This window comes from Polypterus senegalus, chromosome 6 (assembly GCF_016835505.1).
Source record: "Polypterus senegalus isolate Bchr_013 chromosome 6, ASM1683550v1, whole genome shotgun sequence".
Classification (NCBI taxonomy): Eukaryota; Metazoa; Chordata; class Cladistia; order Polypteriformes; family Polypteridae; genus Polypterus; species Polypterus senegalus.
In genome coordinates, this window is record NC_053159.1 from 113,106,945 (window position 1) to 113,127,883 (window position 20,939).

The 20,939-nt window shown below is 35.9% G+C and overlaps 1 protein-coding gene across 5 annotated transcripts in view; it reads left to right on the plus strand.

Annotated features, from left to right (window-relative positions):
• Positions 1–20,939, plus strand: part of LOC120531412 (RIMS-binding protein 2-like) — a 374,849-nt gene that overhangs the window by 294,646 nt on the left and 59,264 nt on the right. For 2 of the 5 annotated variants that reach the window (XM_039756810.1, XM_039756808.1), the window contains 5 exons: positions 2,465–2,569; positions 4,100–4,150; positions 7,303–7,335; positions 12,469–12,670; positions 12,973–13,196. In XM_039756810.1, the coding sequence (XP_039612744.1) occupies positions 2,465–2,569; positions 4,100–4,150; positions 7,303–7,335; positions 12,469–12,670; positions 12,973–13,196 (615 nt within the window). Of the gene's footprint in view, positions 1–2,464; positions 2,570–4,099; positions 4,151–7,302; positions 7,336–9,214; positions 9,236–12,468; positions 12,671–12,972; positions 13,197–20,939 lie in introns of all 5 variants that reach the window. The other 3 variants (XM_039756807.1, XM_039756811.1, XM_039756806.1) reach the window with 2 other exon arrangements.

A 20,939-nucleotide genomic window follows, 5' to 3' on the forward strand; every position in this document is an offset into this window, starting at 1 on the left:
ATTTGGGACTTTCATTAGTTGTCTGTTATAATCATCAAAATTAAAAGAAATAAACATTTGAAATACATCAGTCTGTGCGTAATGAATGAATCTAATATACAAGTTTCACTTTTTGAATGGAATTACTGAAATAAATCAACTTTGTCATGATATTCTAATTTTATGACTGGCACCTGTATTTTAGATATTTACTACAAGTACATTTAGAAAGACAATACATATATATTTGTGTTACCTTTTTATGACATTTTTCATATTTAAATCATAACTACGGTGAACGCAAAAACATTCATCTTATGAGCCTTCTTCACAGGGTCTAAAATACAAAATGAGATTTTAATTAAAAAATCGTATACTTCATAACCATTCAAATCTTGATGAAAAGTGACAGATTTAAATTATTTGTACATACATCCTAGGACTGATAAATAAATCATCAAATAATGTAAATCACATATGAAAAATAATAGTAGTTTTCTTAACTTCTATATAAATTATAAACAATAAATAACAAAACAATATACAAAACAATTTTAAAAATACAGGTATCTACACCAACAATGCCTTCATGTGATAAATTTAAATATTTTAAATCACTACTGAAAATAACCTACCTAATTCTCTCATTTTGTAGAAAATCTATTAAATTGCTGACAGTATTCATTTTGCACATTATGTCTCCTATTCAAAAATAAATCTATTCTATTCAAAAATTAAAACATTTAAACTACAAAATCATTTTAAAATTCACATCTGCTTATCTTGAAGACACTAGAAAATTTCTGGTGTTTTCTTTTTGATACATTTTAGCAAAGTTTTTTGCAATTTTTGTTTCAACAGCTTGATGGGTAAACAGACATTAGCTATTGATGTTATTTAGTCTTTTCCACAAATTATGCTGAAAATGAAATGTAAAACATTGCTATCATGAAATGATTTTTGCAAATGCAAGTTAAAGAGACAAATACATACAACGCTATATCATATGAAATGTACTGATTACTTAAAATTAGTGTACCAGTAATAATACCCTAGTTTGCCTTCCTGCCCATTCAGAGCTACTTGCAGTTTTTTTTTTTTGAGTTCATCTGCCTCTTGGCTTTTGTCATTTAAATCATTTCCTGTAGCAGATTGTTCAAATGGGATATGCCACTCGTGTATCCTAGTAAACAGCTACACTTTTATATTCATATTTGGAAAATCTGATACATACCATCTAAAGGGGTATATTTAATGTATTGTTTTTAGGTTTAAAGACAAGAATCCATACTTGGTTGGAAGAGCAAGAACAAAAAAATTCTCATAAAAAATCAATTTAATCAATTTAAAATACAGTATAGTCAGAGTCTGCAAGGGTTAAATATTTACACTTAATCCTATATGTAAAGCATTAAGAAAACCATCAGACCTAACACATACAGTACATTGATAGCTTTGAGATAATAGTTAGATACACAAATTGTGGCCATCACTTGGGGGCATCTTGTCTGCTGTTGGACATACTTTATGATAACACATGCCCTGTGGTATTGTTTTGTCTTTTTTTAAGCTAAAAATGTTATGTCCAATGAGTGATGCAATGGTAGTGCTGTTGCCTCATAACAAGGAGTCTGGGTTTCATGTCCCAGGTAACCCCCTGCATGGTGTTTGTAGGTTCTTCCCATGTCCTCTTTTTGGAACATATTTGCTGATGTGTATTTGCACTGCTTAGTGTACTATATTTACTTAAGCAGTTTGTTTTTATTTGAAAATTATTATAAAGATAAACAATATAAAGATAAAAAACCTTATATGAGCAGGGATGAATAACTCAGATAGCCATTGCCAATCCAGGCATTCCTGTCTGCTTATTAGATCTCTGAGCAACATCAAAGTGGTGTTTTTTGACCTTTGGCATCTCTTGAAACAACATACGTTAGCTTATATCTGTTATTGTGAACATTTGTTTCCAGTCTTCTAACTTTTACCAGTGCCAATGTAGATAATGTGTTCAATTTGCAAAAAAACAATTTTACGTTTAAGAACTGAGACACAGACAGAAAACCAGAATATCCTCCCATTAAAATGCAGTGGGCTCTCATTTCCTCTGTTCCTGTGCCGGCTCCCTAAATGGAACAACAGCATTGCTGTGACCACAACATCACGCACGGCAAATCTACAACTTTTACTGTATGTCTTTTAACAATTTATGGTTGGTGTTTAGTCATCTAATAGGCATAAAGTTATGAATATATTTAAATTTGCTTCTGTCATGCTCCATTCACTTAAGTGGTGTACAGAAGCAAATAAAACATTACATTTGTCTGTACCTCCTTTTTCCATATCCTAAAAATTTTTAATTTTTTTAAACTAGATAACTCAAAAATTCCACACCATTGTAGCTGAAGACTAAAATGTAATAAAAGAGATTTACAGCTTTGTAATTTAAATATGTGGTCTGTTCTATCATGGTGAATTCTTGTAGCATATGCGAGAGGTAGCTGAGAGACGTCAGCAGCTTGAGGCCGAGCATGAAGAGGCATTGTCAATCCTTAAACTCAAACAGGATGAGGTCAAACGGTTACAAAAGGTAAGGCTGAATGCTGATTTGGGGTTCATTTGGTTATTAGGAGACAGCTGTGCCTAGTCTAGATCATGGAGGGAAACAATGGCTGGGGAGTTTTAGTTAAACATCATTCATTGTTGTTAAATAAATTAAATTCTTGTGTAGTCTAAAAGTTCACACAAGCGCATTGTCTGTTAGTTTCAGAAATGATGAAGAGTTAGCCTGCTACATCTCTTTGAGATTGTGAAGGATATGTATTGCTACCATGGCCTTTACTGTAAAATAATCTATTCACTTCCATAAATTTTTCTTCATTTTAATGTTCCTTGTTTGTTAAGAATTTTCATTTTTTATCTTTCCTTTGGTAATTAACAAGTAATAAGCAATGGGATGCAAGTGAAAAGGGAGTCAGTAGCTCGTCAGTTAACTGGGTGTTATTTACATCTGTGTGTACATCCAGTGTGCGGTTTTCATCACTGGTGTGAGATGAGTTGTGAGTTTATCGTTTTTATAGATCTTTTTTGTAAAACTATTCAAAGAATGGTAATTGCTAGATATGTGGTAGCTCCTGAAGTGTATATAATGACAATAGCATGAACTATGAGTACTTATTACACATATGACCACACTGGAGCACATTTACCTGTAGTTCATAAGACAAACTAATTATGTCTTTACATGTACCATACTTTTTATAGCACATTCTGTCATAAATGTGTAAATTCCAAAAGCTAAATTTAATGAAAGTTACACAAAGCATAATGACAGTCTCAGACTCTTCTATCAGTTATTTTTTCATGTCACGTTATTTTTTTTTAAGTTTTTCATATTAACTTTCATATCACTAGAATTCATTTAGATGAAAGAGTTTTTATTTTTGAGTTGCACAGAGTTTAGAATAAACCTGGTAAGGCCCTGACCCAGATTTAGGGAACATGTATCTATACAATGAAAGTCAGTATTTCATTTTTGGCATGTAAGTATCGTTTGAGATCTGTCAGTTTTTGTCCAGTGTTACATGCAATGTATTTGATCCATAATAAATAATTATTGACTATCATAATAAAGAAATACAAATTAATTGAAATGGTCTTCTGACCTAAATATGTAATTGTATACAGTGTAACAGAGTATTCACTTTAAACTGTGACATCTTCATAATCACTCATCGTGAGGATCTTATGCAATGGCATCTTCAAATGTGGTCACAGCTGTCATGTCTTGTGTTTCTGTTTTGAATCTCTAACTTCCTTCTGCAAATTGTGATTGTTAGTTTCACAGGACTGATCATTGTAGGAGTGGCATAGATGATTGTTCATTCTAAATATCTGATCAGTCCACTGAGCTGAGGTTAGGGAGTTAAGCACACTGTGCAGTGCCAATCTTGGACTCATCACTCATTCGTACTATGTCTCACTGTAAACTGGGCCTAAAAAATAATCTTGAGTTATCAATGTCCTGCCCCACTGTTTTCAAAAATATTGATCCTGCAGCCTTTGAATACTAGTGTATATCAGATTATTTTTAGGATGTCTCCTCTTTTTTTGTCTCAAGGCCCAGGCAGAGGCTAAGAAAGAACATGAGGGTGTTGTGCAGTTACTCAAGGTGAGTGTGCTTTTTAATCCTTTAACCACAGATTACTAAAGTGGAAGTCACAATCAGACATGTCTTTGCATACTGACACGTAATAAAGTCACATTTTTGTCACTGTGAAAGTATCATGTTTTTTCTGTTTACTATTAGAAAACAAGAACATTATAAGTTTGAAATGAGAAAAGGCCATTCACTCCAAGCACTTCGCAGAGATTTGTCATCATCTTCTTTTTTTTTTCCTTAGCTGGTGACTGGGCAGTATTTCCTGAATAGACCATGCACTGCTGTGGGTGACGCAAGGGTTCGAATTTCACTAATGATGATAGTGGCTTTGGCATCCTGGTGGCTTAATCAATGGTTGCTCAAATCCTCCTGGATTTGTTTTTTCCAAGGCTTTTTTTGTGCCACTCTTTACACCTTCCAATTCTGTGTTTTTTTCGCTAAAGCAATTTGTATGGACCTGGTTCTGGTCCGTTCAGAAGATGTGTCCAGACCAACGTAGCCACCTATTGACTATTGCACCTCTTCATTATAATTTTGTTTCAAAGTTGATCTCGAAGAGTGATGCCCATGATCTGACTTAGGCAACGTATTTGGAAGGCCTCAAGTTCATTCTGCTCAGACTTGAGCATAGTCCATGTTTCAAATCCATATAGAAGGATCGCCAGGATCAATGACCAGTAAAGGCAGATTTTGGGCTTGATAGAGACGTTTGTCTTTTTCCATAGGCACCACTTTAAGGAAGCGAATTAAGCTGTTGCTTGGCAAATTTTACTATGCACTTCGGTTGTAGAGGCGACATTGTTTTCTTGGATGATCAAATCCAGATACTTAAATTATTGTGTTGCTGATACATGTGATAGATAAGTTCTCCCAATACCTCATTCAGATTCAGTTATCTAGGTTTCAGTTTCAACTACAAGACCCAGAAGTTTCTTTCCGATTCTTATTATTGTTTTGTTGTTAAGATAACACAGCTGATTTATCTCATTTTAGCCTTCCAAAATCAGTTACTTTCAGAAAGCGGCAATTCATTAAGCCCTGCAAGCCCCATTTGTGATAAAATTATGGTAATTACCCTGTTACATCTGTGTGTACATCCAGTGTGCGGTTTTCATCACTGGTGTGAGATGAGTTGTGAGTTTATCGTTTTTATAGATCTTTTTTGTAAAACTATTCAAAGAATGGTAATTGCTAGATATGTGGCAGCTTCTGAGGTGTATATAATGACAATAGCATGAACTATGAGTACTTATTACACATATGACCACACTGGAGCACATTTACCTGTAGTTCATAAGACAAACTAATTATGTCTTTACATATACCATACTTTTTATAGCACATTCTGTCATAAATGTGTAAATTCCAAAAGCTAAATTTAATGAAAGCTACACAAAGCATAATGACAGTCTCAGACTCTTCTGTCAGTTATTTTTTCATGTCATGTTATTTTTTTTTAAGTTTTTCATATTAACTTTCATATCACTAGAATTCATTTAGATGAATGAGTTTTTAAATTTTTTGTTGCACAGAGTTTAGAATAAACCTGGTAAGGCCCCAACCCAGATTTAGGGAACATGTATCTATACAATGAAAGTCAGTATTTCATTTTTGGCATGTAAGTATCGTTTGAGATCTGTTGGTTTTTGCCCAGTGTTACATGCAATGTATTTGATCAATAATAAATAATTATTGACTATCATAATAAAGAAATACAAATTAATTGAAATGGTCTTCTGACCTAAATATGCAAGCCCCATTGGTGATAAAATTATGGTAATTACCCTGTTTTTAAGGAAATTAATAAAATGTCAAGGTTTCAAGCGTTTGATGAACTTTACACAAGGGTCTACTTCAGTTTGAAGCAATAAGAAAGTGCTGTTTAGGATAGTTTATTTCATTGGGCTCTTAAATAGTATCATTGAATTCATTACTGGTGACTTTGATTGCACTACTCGTTTTTATCTAAAAAGTATTTCTGATTTGATTCAAAACAAATATTTTAATGTAATTAAATCAAAATAGAGCTTTAATAAACAATAACTACATTTACATATTGCAGATAAGCAATTAGGATGTTAATTCATCTCTGGGCACATATTTATAATGAACTACTGTCTCAGAGCCTATCATAGCCATAGCAGCCATGTGGCAATGAGCAGCTGTGCATGGGATGACAAAATGTTTGCCCCAGTAGCTCCTTACCATTCACTATAAGAAATTTATTACAAACTCTGAAATTTGTTTTCTTCTTGAGCGGTTAGAGAAACACACAACAAACCGTGTCTTGAAGGCTAACCTTCACTGAATATATCACACATTTATGGTGACTCACATCAAAAGGAACAATATAATTTATTGTCCCTTTGACCTCTCTTTTCTGTTTCAAGTTCAATGAGGTGCTTTAAACCAGAAGGTAACTTTAAGTACATATCGTATTAATGTAGCCAGCTACAAACCTTGCATTGTACACCAAAATGCCATAAACGATTTGTGAAAATAATACCTTTTTAGCTTTTATTTTGAAAATGGATAGTTATTTCATTTTATTTGCTGCTTCTGGACTTATTATATACAATATAAAAAAGGTTGTGGATGCCTTTTTGTGAATCTGTTCTTGAAAGCCACAATACATAGCTATAGTAACTGAAAGCTACATTAAAACTATTTTTATAGTTTATATGTAAATGAATATTCTGGAACACAGCTGTCAATTGTCTGCCTGATACAGGCAAAATGCTGCACACTTTAGCAATGTTAAAGTGTAAATTCTATCTCTGCAAGTTGGCAGCCCATTGCTTCAACTTTTAAAATATTGCTGTAAGTGTTTGAATGTATTATTTATGATAAGCCTGTTATCCTCCATTAAAAATGCAAGCCACGTACAGGTTGGCATGATAACCTTCATGAGTAACAGGGCCTGCTGTATGTTGTTTGCCCAAATCCCTTAGGGGAGCAAGGTATTTTCTTTCATTACTTCATGCATTGACTCCATAAAGTATGTTGTTGTTCTGTTTCTTTTGTTTAATGTATTCTTTGTCATCATTATTTAATTAATAAGTGAACTGACTGTTGATGATTTCAACAGTTAGCATTTGCTAATTTTTGTTCAATGTTCTGTTTACAGTTAAGTTAATGCATTAAAATGTATTTTATTATAGGACTTGATCCAGCTAGTGTTGCAGAGGGAAATGGTATACAGACTTTTGTTTTGTTTGAACTGCATAACATATTACAAAGGTTTTGCATCTGAAATGCTCTTTTTCTTTTTCCTTCATTTGCCTGTCTGTCCTTACAGATTACTTTTATACATTGTGACAAAAGATACACTATATGACCAGAATATGAGCTTGTTGGACATACCATTCCAAAACCATGGATATTAATATGGAGTTGGTGCCCCCCTTTGCAGGCATACTAGCCTCCACTCTTCCTGGAAGAGTGCCCAATGCCTTACTTTGCACCATCTGTAGAGACATGGTGCCATCAATGGATTGCTGACATTACTTCAGGCCAAGAATCAACAACAGATTCAAGTTCTGGTGGTTCATAACAACATCTTCCATTGACTCCTAATGATCACCAACTGCTTCTGAACTTGTGGCAAATGTAAGCAGTCTGGATTGCGGTAGACTATTATTGGATTATCTTTCTAAATAAGTCTTACTTCTCAATTGTTAACAATAAGCACTAATAGTAACACAATAGAGGGGACACAGTCAGTAGTACAATCTGGCCAGTATGTTCAAATGAAAACACAAACAGAAAAGTTTGTGTCATGACCTGGGACAGCATAGATCATGATAGCTAGTCATCTCTCTTACTAATTAGATCGAAAGTGGAGATCTTGTAATCCTTCATATAACCTTTTATGGTAGGCTTACCTGGTATGTTTCCAACAGGACGGCGCACTACCACAAATAGATGCCATCTGTTGGGAATGCCTTTGTGACATGTGCAGCATTCATGGTTGCAAACAGCAGCCTGCTCCACATCCTCTATAGACAATTGTACTTTATTTTGCACCTGTATAACTCCATAAAATGGCCCATGTGTAACCAACTATGAGGAATTTAACCAGTATTAAATAACTTAGTTGTTGTTGCGATGTTTAGGACAGTTATTCTTTTGCTCTGGTTTTAGAATCTTGTTCATATGGGACTTCTATTCTGCATGCTGATTTCCATGAAACATAGGTTACTTATTTTCAGTACAGCTATTATGGTATGTATTTTTCCCTTTTCCTTTTTCAGCATACTTACAAATACCTGTGGTTATTAAAAAATAATCTACTGTATATTTATAAAACGTATATAAATTCTTCAAGTTTCTAACCGTTTCCTAATAAATTTCCAAACAGTAAACATTATATTCAGGTAGAGCAGAAACATAAATGTATTCACAATATAAATTAAATACAAATACAGAATTAAGCAAATACTGCCCTTCAATTATCTGATTATAGTATAGCATGTTTATTATATGGAGTTCATACAGTACATATACATTAAATATTTTAGTGTAAATGTAATAATTCATCTCAAAAAATGTTTACCTTAGCAATTATAAGTAAATGTAACTTTTGATGGTGAAATGTTTGTTTTTTTTATGATTATTACTCAAATAGTAAATATACTGCACATTGTAGGGAAGTGAGAAAATGTATTTTACTACAGCATGAATTTACACATTATTGATTGAATATAAAAGTAATCTGTAAGATTTTTCATATTTATAAATTATTTAGTGAACATATACTTACAGAGCAGTATGTTTAAACCGAGCAAATAAACTATACATATAACATATGCTACATGGCCTACAGAATTTTCGGTCAACATTTTATTATATATGAGCTTCTGTTTACGTACAGTTTTATATACATTTCTTTGTAGTTTACTTTTTTATTTTAAAAGAAAAAGAGCATTTCTGTGATGCAACATGACCTTTAAAGCTTTGAAAATATTTATCTCCACTGTTCTTATTTCTAATCCATTAACCTTTTCTGCTTTGGATTATCTGCATGCCAGTTTTTATTTTACCACTTTTTTGCTTTATTCTTGCTGCTAACAGACTACACTGGACTGCATGCAGGTACCAGAAACAAACACCACTTCTTACTCTACCCTTAGCCCCTGTAGATGTAGCAGTAGTTCCTGTTGTAGATATTCTGGATTATTTCAAAAGGATTTTCTTCAAGGAAGTGTGCCGTCAATCCATTACTTTGATTACACAAGTGTTTTTGCATTATATTCGCAGTTTCCACAGCAATTTCACATGTTTAAGATGAGCCCTAGTTCATTTATGAGACAGATTTTTTTAACCATTCAAAAAAGAGCCCAAAAATGCTTTGTTGATTTTTATTTGTTGTAAAGAGTAAACATTAATGTAAAGTAATTTTACTATCCTTAGTATGTTTATTACAAGTTATAAATGTATTTTCTATTAAATTAACCCATTTAATTGCAGAACAGGCTTGTGCTGTTTTTCCACTAACATTAGAAACCACCAGGAATCAGAAGGAGGCTGATGGTCAATTGCAGGGGTTTTTCCATTACAAGCACAATCTCTAAAGGCAGCATTCTTTGAACCTTAATTGGAATATTCACAGTATTTCAATATGATTTAAATTTTTAAGTCTGTCTGTTGACAGATCTTATCTTTAACGTTCAACTTACCATTTGTGACAGGTATTAAGACCCCAGACATGCTCAGTTATAGTGCTTATTCAGTATTCAATGTGTTTTTGTCTGATGAGGTTTGTTTTGGACAAGGCCAGGTAAGCTCTATAGCTTCATCATAGCTGACTCATGGTAGTCCCGTATATTGCCTACAGGACCGACCATCTTGGTAAATACTCATTGATCAGGAATAAAGATTGTCATGTTAGCTATTTTAATTTTTAAACTTGCAAATAAATAAACAAACATGAAGATCTAAAATTTTGTTATTATTACTGCCAAATATGGCACCGCATTAAACAGATTAAAGGTATTGATCAAGGTCATATTAAGAGCAATATCACTGCACAACAATTTTTTTTAAATATAGCTTTGGTTTTACTGCATCACGTAGGAACTCTGAGAAATATACATTTATATGTTTACTGACAATAACATATTTAGTCACGTTTATGTTTTGCATAAGCTATTAAATTCAACAGAATTAAAAGTGTTTTACTCCTGATTTTCTTTTGTATTCAATGTCTGGTGCATCACGTTGCAGTGTCCAACAGTAGTCAGCAAGCATTGACAGATTCCAGTTGCCCTGATATCGTTTCTCCATCGTAGTAATGTCCTGGTGAAACCTTTCACCATGTTTGTCACTGACAGCACAGAGATTTGCGGGGAAGAAGTCCAAGTGTGAGTGGAGGAAATTAATCTTGAGTGACATGTTGCACTTCATTGTCTTATATGCTTTGAGAAGTTTGTCTACCAGCTGAATGTAGTTTGGGGCTCTGTAATTGCCCAGAAAATTGTCAACAATGTTTTTGAAGGCTTTCCAGGCAATTTTTCCGGCCCAACTCACAGATCTTCAAACCGCTTGTCACTTATAACATATCTGATCTGGGGTCCAACAAAAATGCCCTCTTTGATCTTGGCGTCAGTTATTCTTGGGAACATCTTTCCTAAATAACGAAAACCTTCACCTTCCTTGTTCAGTGCTTTCATGAAATTCTTCATGAGTCACAGTTTTATGTGAAGAGGAGGCAAAAATATCTTTGCCGGGACGACAAGCGATTCATGTGCCACATTTTTCTGTCCTGGAACTAACTTTTTACAGAGTGGCCAGTTCTGTCAAGAATAGTGCGACTCTTTGGCACGGCTGTCCTATTCACAGATGAAACAACAGTACAGTACTTTGTATAGCCGAGTTGCAGTCCTAGTAACAGAGCAACGACTTTAAGATCTCCACAGATATTCCAGTTGTACCTGCTGTACTGGAAGTGCTTCAGCAACAGTTCCATATTCTCATACGTTTCTTTCATGTGTGCTGCATAGCCAACAGGTACTGAAGAATAAACGTTGCCATTGTGTAGCAGAACAGCTTTTCAGGCTTAACATTGACAAATCAATGAAGAGACGCCACTCTTCCGGGTTGTGAACCAGACACATTAGTCAAACAGAAGTAACAGTCTATCACCTGGTCTTTCTGTTCTCACAATATCATCAGAACAGCAAATGACATTGTCTTTCGAGTGCCTCTGAGCCAGGCTCTCAGACGGACAGCACATGTCGCACAGCAAATGTGAGGCGCCCATTCCTTGTCTTGATCATCAATTTTGCAGCCAAAACACAGATGATAAGCTTTCTTCACAAGAGCAGTCATCCAATGTCTCTTTGGCGCAAGTGTATATTTGCCACAGATATAGCAGAATGTATCTCGACTGTTACGACATTGACAAACCATATCGCCCAACACCAAAACGTCTATAGCATCAAGCTTACTTACTGTTATATTGCTACAGATAATATACTTTACTATACTGATACTATACACACACACTGACTATCTATATAAACCAAATGAGCAGGATCGGTGTTTTATAGTATGCTGAGACAGCGTCAAGCTCTTTCAGACCTGCCCAGGATGTCAAGTTCCTCAGAACAGCTTCTAACCTGGCCTGATTCCATGACTGGACATGCCCAGGCTGCACAAACCGTTGTTGATGAGTCAGTTACGAGAGCAAAAATGTTTGGATACAAATATAAGAAAAAATCATGACAAAACTGAAACAGTACATGATGGGTAAATTTTGATGTGATATTCGTGATCAGCACCCAAAAATCTATAAGAAACACCCAACAATGTTCAAGAAGCAAAAACTTTGTTGTGCAGTGTTAATCACTTACTTTGCATGTAACTGCTTTTTTGAATTAATGATACATTCATTGTGTTTTGATTTTTATTTTTAAAAAGCATATTTTTGATGACAGGATATTTAGGATATCTGCCAAATGTACCCACTTCCATGAAATATTTAAAACATGCTCCACCAGCACACTGTGAAAACTGTACAAATTTTGCTCTTGTCTTAATCCCAAACATCACTGAAGTCCCTGCTTGAAGTATGAATTTTGTATTCATATCTCTATTTACAGCATAAAATAATATCAGTAGTCTTTGTTAACAAGGTCACAGTTGCTGCTGCCCGCAATACTGCACAATTTCCTTGTTTAACTTAATAAAGGCCAAAATAAAGTGTATAATTTAGCATACCACTGTTTCAGCTCAACTCAAAATATCTTTAATAGAAAGTTTGTATAGCTTGTTTCAGGATCAGAACCATTGTTACATGAGTGGTGATAGTTTCTTTTTCTTACCAGGCAAAGGTGCGGGAACTGGAGGAAAAGTGTCGCAGTCAAAGTGAGCAGTTTGGGCTTCTTTCCCACGAGTTGGAGAGATTCCGGCTACAAACTGGGAAGATTGACGTCTTGACAGCTAACCCTGAAACAACAGCCTCAACTGAGTTAACCATCCACTCTAAGATGACTCTTTGCAATGGAGTGGATCTTCCAGATGAGAAACGTAATCTCAAAGGCTTATGAATTCTTAAGACAAATACTTGTTTAACTTAGGTTTTGTATATCAGCTACAGTAAGAATCTGAGCTTCTGTCAATTTCAAGTTCTTTGTTTTTTCAAATTCGTAGAATAAATAAAAATATAGTTTATTAGGTAAACAGTGCAATCCATGCTGACTTCCCCTCACGCATAAACAAACAGACAACACAAAGAAGTCACTGTTGTGAGAAAACAGGTACATCATGTATTTTGAACATACTCAAGTCAACCATTGAGTTCTGATTTTAACATTTTCAATCATTTCTAGATGTGGAAACAAATTCTGGCTCTGCTTCACTGACAAAGGATATAAAAAATGACATTAACACAATTTCAGAAGAACTGTGCATTCAGCAAAAAGAATCTGCTGGAATCAGTGCAGAATCGGGGCAGGATCCCACACCTAGCAGACCTCAATCAGAATCGAAGCATGTTACTCCAGATTCTGAGTTCATCCCTCAGAGCACGCCAAAGTCATGCACAACATCCGAGGTAAGAAAGAGATCTTAATGTTAAAGGGCATTTATTGACCTTTGTAGTCCTTGTTTATTTATTCATTTGTGTTGGACAGTGTTCTCAAGAGTTGTTCATTGAAACCAGTCCTGAAAAGTTGCAAAAAATAAAACTGGTGGTAGGGCAAAACCATAAATTTCTCTGGAAGGTTTTTCTTGTTTTTTTTTTTTTTTTTTTGTATTTTCTTTTCTTAGATTTTATGTTGTCAAAACACTGAAAGTGTATGTATACATTTTATATTTTTAATTCAATTTATGGAGATACGTTATGTGTATAATAATACAGGGTTGTAGCAGGTCCCACTTCCATTACCACAACCCACTATGGAGGTATATACATGTGAATGGATTCATTGGGTCAGTTGAATTGTGCCTGAGAGAGTACCATACTAGCAGCTGATCAAGACCAAACTATGTAGTACGGTATGATAAGTAGACTAGACATTAACCCCGTTATAATAACGGGCGCAAGAACAGTAGTGCATAAACATTAGTAGGAACAGTCTATATTAAATAGCAAGGGACCTTGTATGTGGCTGTAATATGCGTCACTGTATTGTGTGCCTTTAATTTTCTCTCTCATTAATACTGGTTTGTATTTCCGTAAAATGCCTGTAATTTTGTCTGACTGTAATACAGTGGAACCTCGGTTCACGACCATAATTCGTTCCAAAACTCTGGTTGTAACCCGATTTGGTCGTGAACCGAAGTAATTTCCCCCATAGGATTGTATGTAAATACAAATAATCCGTTCCAGACCGTATGAACTGTATGTAAATATATATTTTTTTAAGTTTTTAAGCACAAATATAGTTAACTATACCATTGAATGCACAGCGTAATCTGTACTAATAAAAGGCAAAGCCCTCACTCACTGACTGACTGACTGACTCACTCACTCACTCATCACTAATTCTCCAACTTCCCGTGTAGATAGAAGGATGAAATTTGGCAGGCTCATTCCTTACAGCTTACTTACAAAAGTTGGGCAGGTTTCATTTCAAAATTCTACGCGTAATGGTCATAACTGGAACCTATTTTTATCCATATACTGTAATCAATCAATCAATCAATCAACATTTATTTATATAGCACATATTCATACAAAAAAATGTAGCTCAAAGTGCTTTACAAAATGAATAGAAAAATAGAAGACACAATAAAAAATAAACATAAGTCAACATTAATTAACATAGAATAAGAGTAAGGTCCGATGGCCAGGGTGGACAGAAAAAACAAAAAAAACTCCAAAAGCTGGAGAAAAAAATAAAATCTGTAGGGGTTCCAGACCAAGAGACCGCCCAGTCCCCTCTGGGCATTCTACCTAACATAAATCATCATATTTTCATGGAAGGACCTGATGATGATGGTCACGTAGACTTCTGGCTTTCAGTCCATCATTGTTGGAGCATCATGATGCTTTGAGTAGGTGGTGGTGGCGCAGGCCGCCACCACAAAGAAACCGGAAAAAGAAACAGAAGAGAGAGTAGGGGTCAGTACGGAATACAGCTCGATGGCCATGGGGGGCGGAGTTGCATCTCACATCATCATGCCTCCCACGTAATCATGTGAACTGACTGTGAACGCAGTATGTAGAAAACAAGGAAGAGCTCCAAAGAGCACTGAAGAAAAAACGCATACAAGCTTATTTATAAGTGCAGCGACTGCACGTGAACTTACTGAACGCAGTACGAGTGATCACTTCCATGCATCAAACCTGTTCAAAAAATGCATTACACAGTTGACAAGGTAGGAAAAGAATATGCTCCGAGCTGAGCTCCACAGCTAACGCGGTCTTGCGGAAGCAACTTCATCATGCTGCCACCAAATACTCACAGAAAAATCCACAAGTTAATACACACGCTGTCTCTAGAGTTTCTCCACACTCAATGTATTCCTCGCATCCCTGTTATACCATCTGATCTCCCATTTCAATTCAAATGCCTCCAATTTCCAGTAAGGCTCTGCTTCGTGATGACAAGTAATAAGTCTCAGGGACAGACCCTAAAAAAGGTTGTCTTTGATTTCAGGCAAGATTTCTTTTCTTCTGGACAACTATACATTGCATTCTCAAGAGTGAGCTTGTGCAGCTTCGTCATATTACAACCGGAGTGCTGAACTGACAACGTGGTATATAAAGAGAACGGTAACAATCGTAATAAACAATAAAACAGCGGAGAACCCGTGGGTTAAATAAAAAGGCAGCTTCCTTGGCGAAACAAGGAAAAAGGATGACCTTATATGTCGTTCGTTTATAAAACAGCGGAGAAGATGTGTAAAGCCTGCTTCACAAAAAACCAGCGGAGCGCCTTATATGAGCAGGCAGTCAGCTAAAGAAGGGAATCAATAAATATCTATAATCGTCACAAATGAACAAAAAATAGCATACAAGCCGCAGATTAAGTAAAGGAAATGGGTACCTGAACAGTAAAGTAAGTCTCAAATAGCTGCACAATAACTATAACAATCGTAATAAACGAACAATAAAACAGTACAGAACCGCGAAGCAAGGAGAAACGACAGCCTTATATGGCGTTCGTTTATAAAGCAGTGGAGAAGCTGTGTGAAGGCAGCTACACAAAAAAACAGCAGAGCGCCACACTCTGAATGTATTCCTCGCATCACCATTATACCCTCTGATCTCCCATTTCAATTCAAATGCCTCAAATTTCCAGTAAGGCTCTGCTTCGCGATGACAATTAATAAGTCTCAGGGACAGACCCTACAAAAGGTTGCCATTGATTTGAGGAAACATTGCTTTTCTCCTGGACAGCTATACGTGTAATCTCAGTGCACAGCTTGGTCATATTACAACCGGAGTGCTGAACTGACAACGTGGTATACAAAGAGATCCTTAACAGATAGTTATTGGTATATTTTTCCTCAGTTTAAAAAGGTTTTCTTTTCTTCTTAATAAAAATTTAAAAGCAGCACTTCGTCGCTGCGCATCATGGGGATTTTGCTATATACAGTATATACAGTGGTGTGAAAAACTATTTGCCCCCTTCCTGATTTCTTATTCTTTTGCATGTTTGTCACACAAAATGTTTCTGATCATCAAACACATTTAACCATTAGTCAAATATAACACAAGTAAACACAAAATGCAGTTTTTAAATGATGGTTTTTATTATTTAGGGAGAAAAAATCCAAACCTACATGGCCCTGTGTGAAAAATTAATTGCCCCCTGAACCTAATAACTGCTTGGGCCACCCTTAGCAGCAATAACTGCAATCAAGCATTTGCGATAACTTGCAATGAGTCTTTTACAGCGCTCTGGATGAATTTTGGCCCACACATCTTTGCAGAATTGTTGTAATTCAGCTTTATTTGAGGGTTTTCTAGCATGAACTGCCTTTTTAAGGTCATGCCATAGCATCTCAATTGGATTCAGGTCAGGACTTTGACTAGGCCACTCCAAAGTCTTCATTTTGTTTTTCTTCAGCCATTCAGAGGTGGATTTGCTGGTGTGTTTTGGGTCATTGTCCTGTTGCAGCACCCAAGATCGCTTCAGCTTGAGTTGACGAACAGATGGCGGACATTCTCCTTCAGGATTTTTTGGTAGACAGTAGAATTCATGGTTCCATCTATCACAGCAAGCCTTCCAGGTCCTGAAGCAGCAAAACAACCCCAGACCATCACACTACCACCACCATATTTTACTGTTGGTATGATGTTCTTTTTCTGAAATGCTGTGTTCCTTTTACGCCAGATGTAATGGGACATTTGCCTTCCAAAAAGTTCAACTTTTGTCTCATCAGTCCACAAGGTATTTTCCCAAAAGTCTTGGCAATCATTGAGATGTTTCTTAGCAAAATTGAGACGAGTCCTAATGTTCTTTTGCTTAACAGTGGTTTCGTCTTGGAAATCTGCCATGCAGGCCGTTTTGCCCAGTCTCTTTCTTATGGTGGAGTCGTGAACACTGACCTTAATTGAGGCAAGTGAGGCCTGCAGTTCTTTAGACGTTGTCCTGGGGTCTTTGTGACCTCTCGGATGAGTCGTCTCTGCGCTCTTGGGGTAATTTTGGTCGGCCGGCCACTCCTGGGAAGGTTCACCACTGTTCCATGTTTTTGCCATTTGTGGATAATGGCTCTCACTGTGGTTCGCTGGAATCCCAAAGCTTTAGAAATGGCTTTATAACCTTTACCAGACTGGTAGATCTCAATTACTTCTGTTCTCATTTGTTCCTGAATTTCTTTGGATCTTGGCATGATGTCTAGCTTTTGAGGTGCTTTTGGTCTACTTCTCTGTGTCAGGCAGCTCCTATTTAAGTGATTTCTTGATTGAAACAGGTGTGGCAGTAATCAGGCCTGGGGTTGGCTACGGAAATTGAACTCAAGTGTGATACACCACAGTTAGGTTATTTTTTAACAAGGGGGCAATTACTTTTTCACACAGGGCCATGTAGGTTTGGATTTTTTCTCCCTAAATAATAAAAACCATCATTTAAAAACTGCATTTTGTGTTTACTTGTGTTATATTTGATTAATGGTTAAATGTGTTTGATGATCAGAAACATTTTGTGTGACAAACATGCAAAAGAATAAGAAATCAGGAAGGGGGCAAATAGTTTTTCACACCACTGTATATATGTAGATATGTGTATATATATATATATATATGTATGTATGTATGTATGTATGTCTGTATGTGTATATGTATATATGTAGATATGTACAGTATATATATGTGTATATATATGTGTGGATATGTATATATATGTGTGTATATACTGTATGTAGATATATAGATCTGTATATATATCTATATATGTGTCTGTGTGTATATATATATGTATATTTATCTGTATGTATGTGTGTGTATATATATATATATGTGTGTGTGTGTGTGTGTGTGTATGTATGTGTGTATATGTATGTGTATATGTATGTGTATAGATATGCTGATGTGTGTATATATATGTAGATATATATATATATATATATATACATGTATATATACTGTATATATATATGTGTATACGTAGATCTATACTAATAAAAGGCAAAGCCCTCACTGACTGACTGAATGACTGACTCACTCACTGACTCATCACTAATTCTCCAAGTTCCCGTGTATTTAGAAGGCTGAAATTTGGCAGGCTCATTCCTTACAGCTTCCTTACAAAAGTTGGGCAGGTTTCATTTCGAAATTCTACGCGTAATGGTCATAACTGGAAGCTATTTTTCTCCATTTACTGTAATGGAGTTGAGCTCGAAAGCCATGGGGGGCGGAGTTTCGTGTGACATCATCACGCCTCCCACGTAATTGCGTGAACTGACTGTCAATGCAGTGCATAGAAAACCAGGAAGAGCTCCAAAAAGCGCTGAAGAAAACATGCATTATACAATTGAGAAGGCAGCGAAACAATAAGAAGCGAGCGAATGACATATACAACCATATTCATGAGTGCTGCTACTTCGGAAACAAAGCAAGGTGTAAACCTAAAGTTTAAATTAAGTTCATAGACAGGCTGCCGCTGGTGTTTGGCATGCCCACGGGTAATGCGGGATACAAGTTTAATGAGAGGACGCAGGATATAAACGAGAGTTTTGATCACTTTGTAACTAAGTTAAAATTGCACGTGAAGGGTTGTGCTTATGCAAATTCCAAGAGACTGTGTTTGTGGGGGATTGACAGTTAAGGCGGGTGGGGGAGTCACGTCATCATCTCCCCTCCCATTCACCTCATTTTGCTCTGAGCTGAGCTCCGCAGCTAACACACACAGTGTTACGGAAGCGACTTTGTGACGCTGCCACCAAATACTCACAGAAAAATCCACAAGTTAATGCACACGTTGTCTCTACAGTTTCTCCATACTGAATCCTCCAGGCACTACTTACAAAAGGTTACATTGACAATCGTGTTACGTTATTTTTAAAATGTTTCCTTTTCTTAGCACATGCACAGCTGAGAAGCTTCGATGCATGTGCTCCATAACGCGTTAAAAAATCACGCATTTAATTACACTTTGCATTCCAAGCAAAGGGGAACTTCTCTCAATGCATGATTTCCTGGTATACCGATTACATTGATCAGCGCTTCCCGATTCATTTTAACCTCGCACCCCCTTAGTTTGAGAAGAAGTATGAAAAAATATGAGGTTAACACAGCAAAACAGATCACCAATTGAAGCTTTATGAATAATTGATTCGCCATCAATAATTGTTTTGGTAAAGCCATACTCAGTGTAATCCTCCTTCCATTTTATAATTTTTCCGCCACTAGCCATGATTAAATGAACGGTAAAAAAGTAAGAGCAAAGTGAGGGTGATTTATTCAGGTAGGCAGGCAACGGCTCAATAGCTTGAATTTGGATATAAGTAGGTTCTATTTAGTCGCCAGAAATATCTTTGTTAGGAATGGAAGTTGAATTTAGTCTTTAAATTTCTATGGTAAAGAAAAAGTTATGCAATGATGACTACATTTAACTATATAAAGTCAAAACTTGATTATATAAAGTCACTGTCAGAATAAGTAAAGTCAAACTTGAATATATAAAGTCAGCGTCGGTATATATAAAGTCAAAACTTGAATATATAAAGTCAGCATTGGAATATTTCGGAATATATAAAGTAAGCGCTAGAATATATAAAGTCAAAACTTAAATATATAAAGTCAGCGTCGGAATATATAAAGTAAGCGCTGGAATATCCATCTATTTCCCAACCTGTTGAATCCGACCACAGGGTCACGGGGGTCTGCTGGAGCCAATCCCAGCCAAAACTGGGCGCAAGGCAGGAACCAATCCTGGGCAGGGCACATGCATCATTTTCAAAACATTAACTGAACATTGTTTTTCTAATTTATTTTTCTGAATACGTTTTTGTTCACTTAGTTCAGTTCAGAGTCGTTTCAATCAATAGATTTTGACTTTAACTTTATATATTCAGGAATGAGTTTATATACTCCGATGTTGACTTTATATAATCAGGAATGACTTTATAAATTCCGACGCTGACTTTATATATTCAGGTTTTGACTTTATATATTCCAGTTTTGACTTTATATATTCTGACGCCGACTTTATATATTCACAAAATCAATTTATTTGCCTGTTTGGCACCCCATAGTATATATGTGTGTGTGTGTGTGTATATATGTACACTTGTATGTATGTATATATAACAGTGACAAAACAATTACATTGACAATCATGTTACGTTATTTTTAAAATGTTTCCTTTTCTTTTTCATAACTTCTTTAACACACTACTTCTCCGCTGCAAAGCGCGGGCATTTTGCTAGTAGTAAACTAAATGTAAAAACATTGAATAACACTAAGAAAACCTTGAACAACAGAGAAAACTAACACTGCAAGAATTCGCACTATAGCCTTACGACCCACTTGCTAAAAACACTTTTTTTTTTAATGAGTTTTAAGCACAGGGAAAAAAAATGAACATTTGAAAAATCCATAATTTAATAAACAACCAAGAAAAGTAACATTGCAACAATGCACGTACGTGCCTGTGTGTGTGTGTGTGTCTCTCTCTCGCGGGCCTGCGTGTGTGTGTGTCTCTCTTAAGCGGGCGCCTCTGTGTGTGTGTGTCTCTCTTGCCTGTGTGTGTGTGTGTGTCCGTCTGTCTGTGTCTCTCTCACCTGTGTGTGTCTGTCTGTCTGTCTGTCTGTCTCTCTCTCTCTCACACCTGTGTGTGTGTCTGTCTCGCGCGCGCCTGTGTGTGTGTGTCTGTCTGTCTCGCCCGCGCCTGTGTGTGTGTCT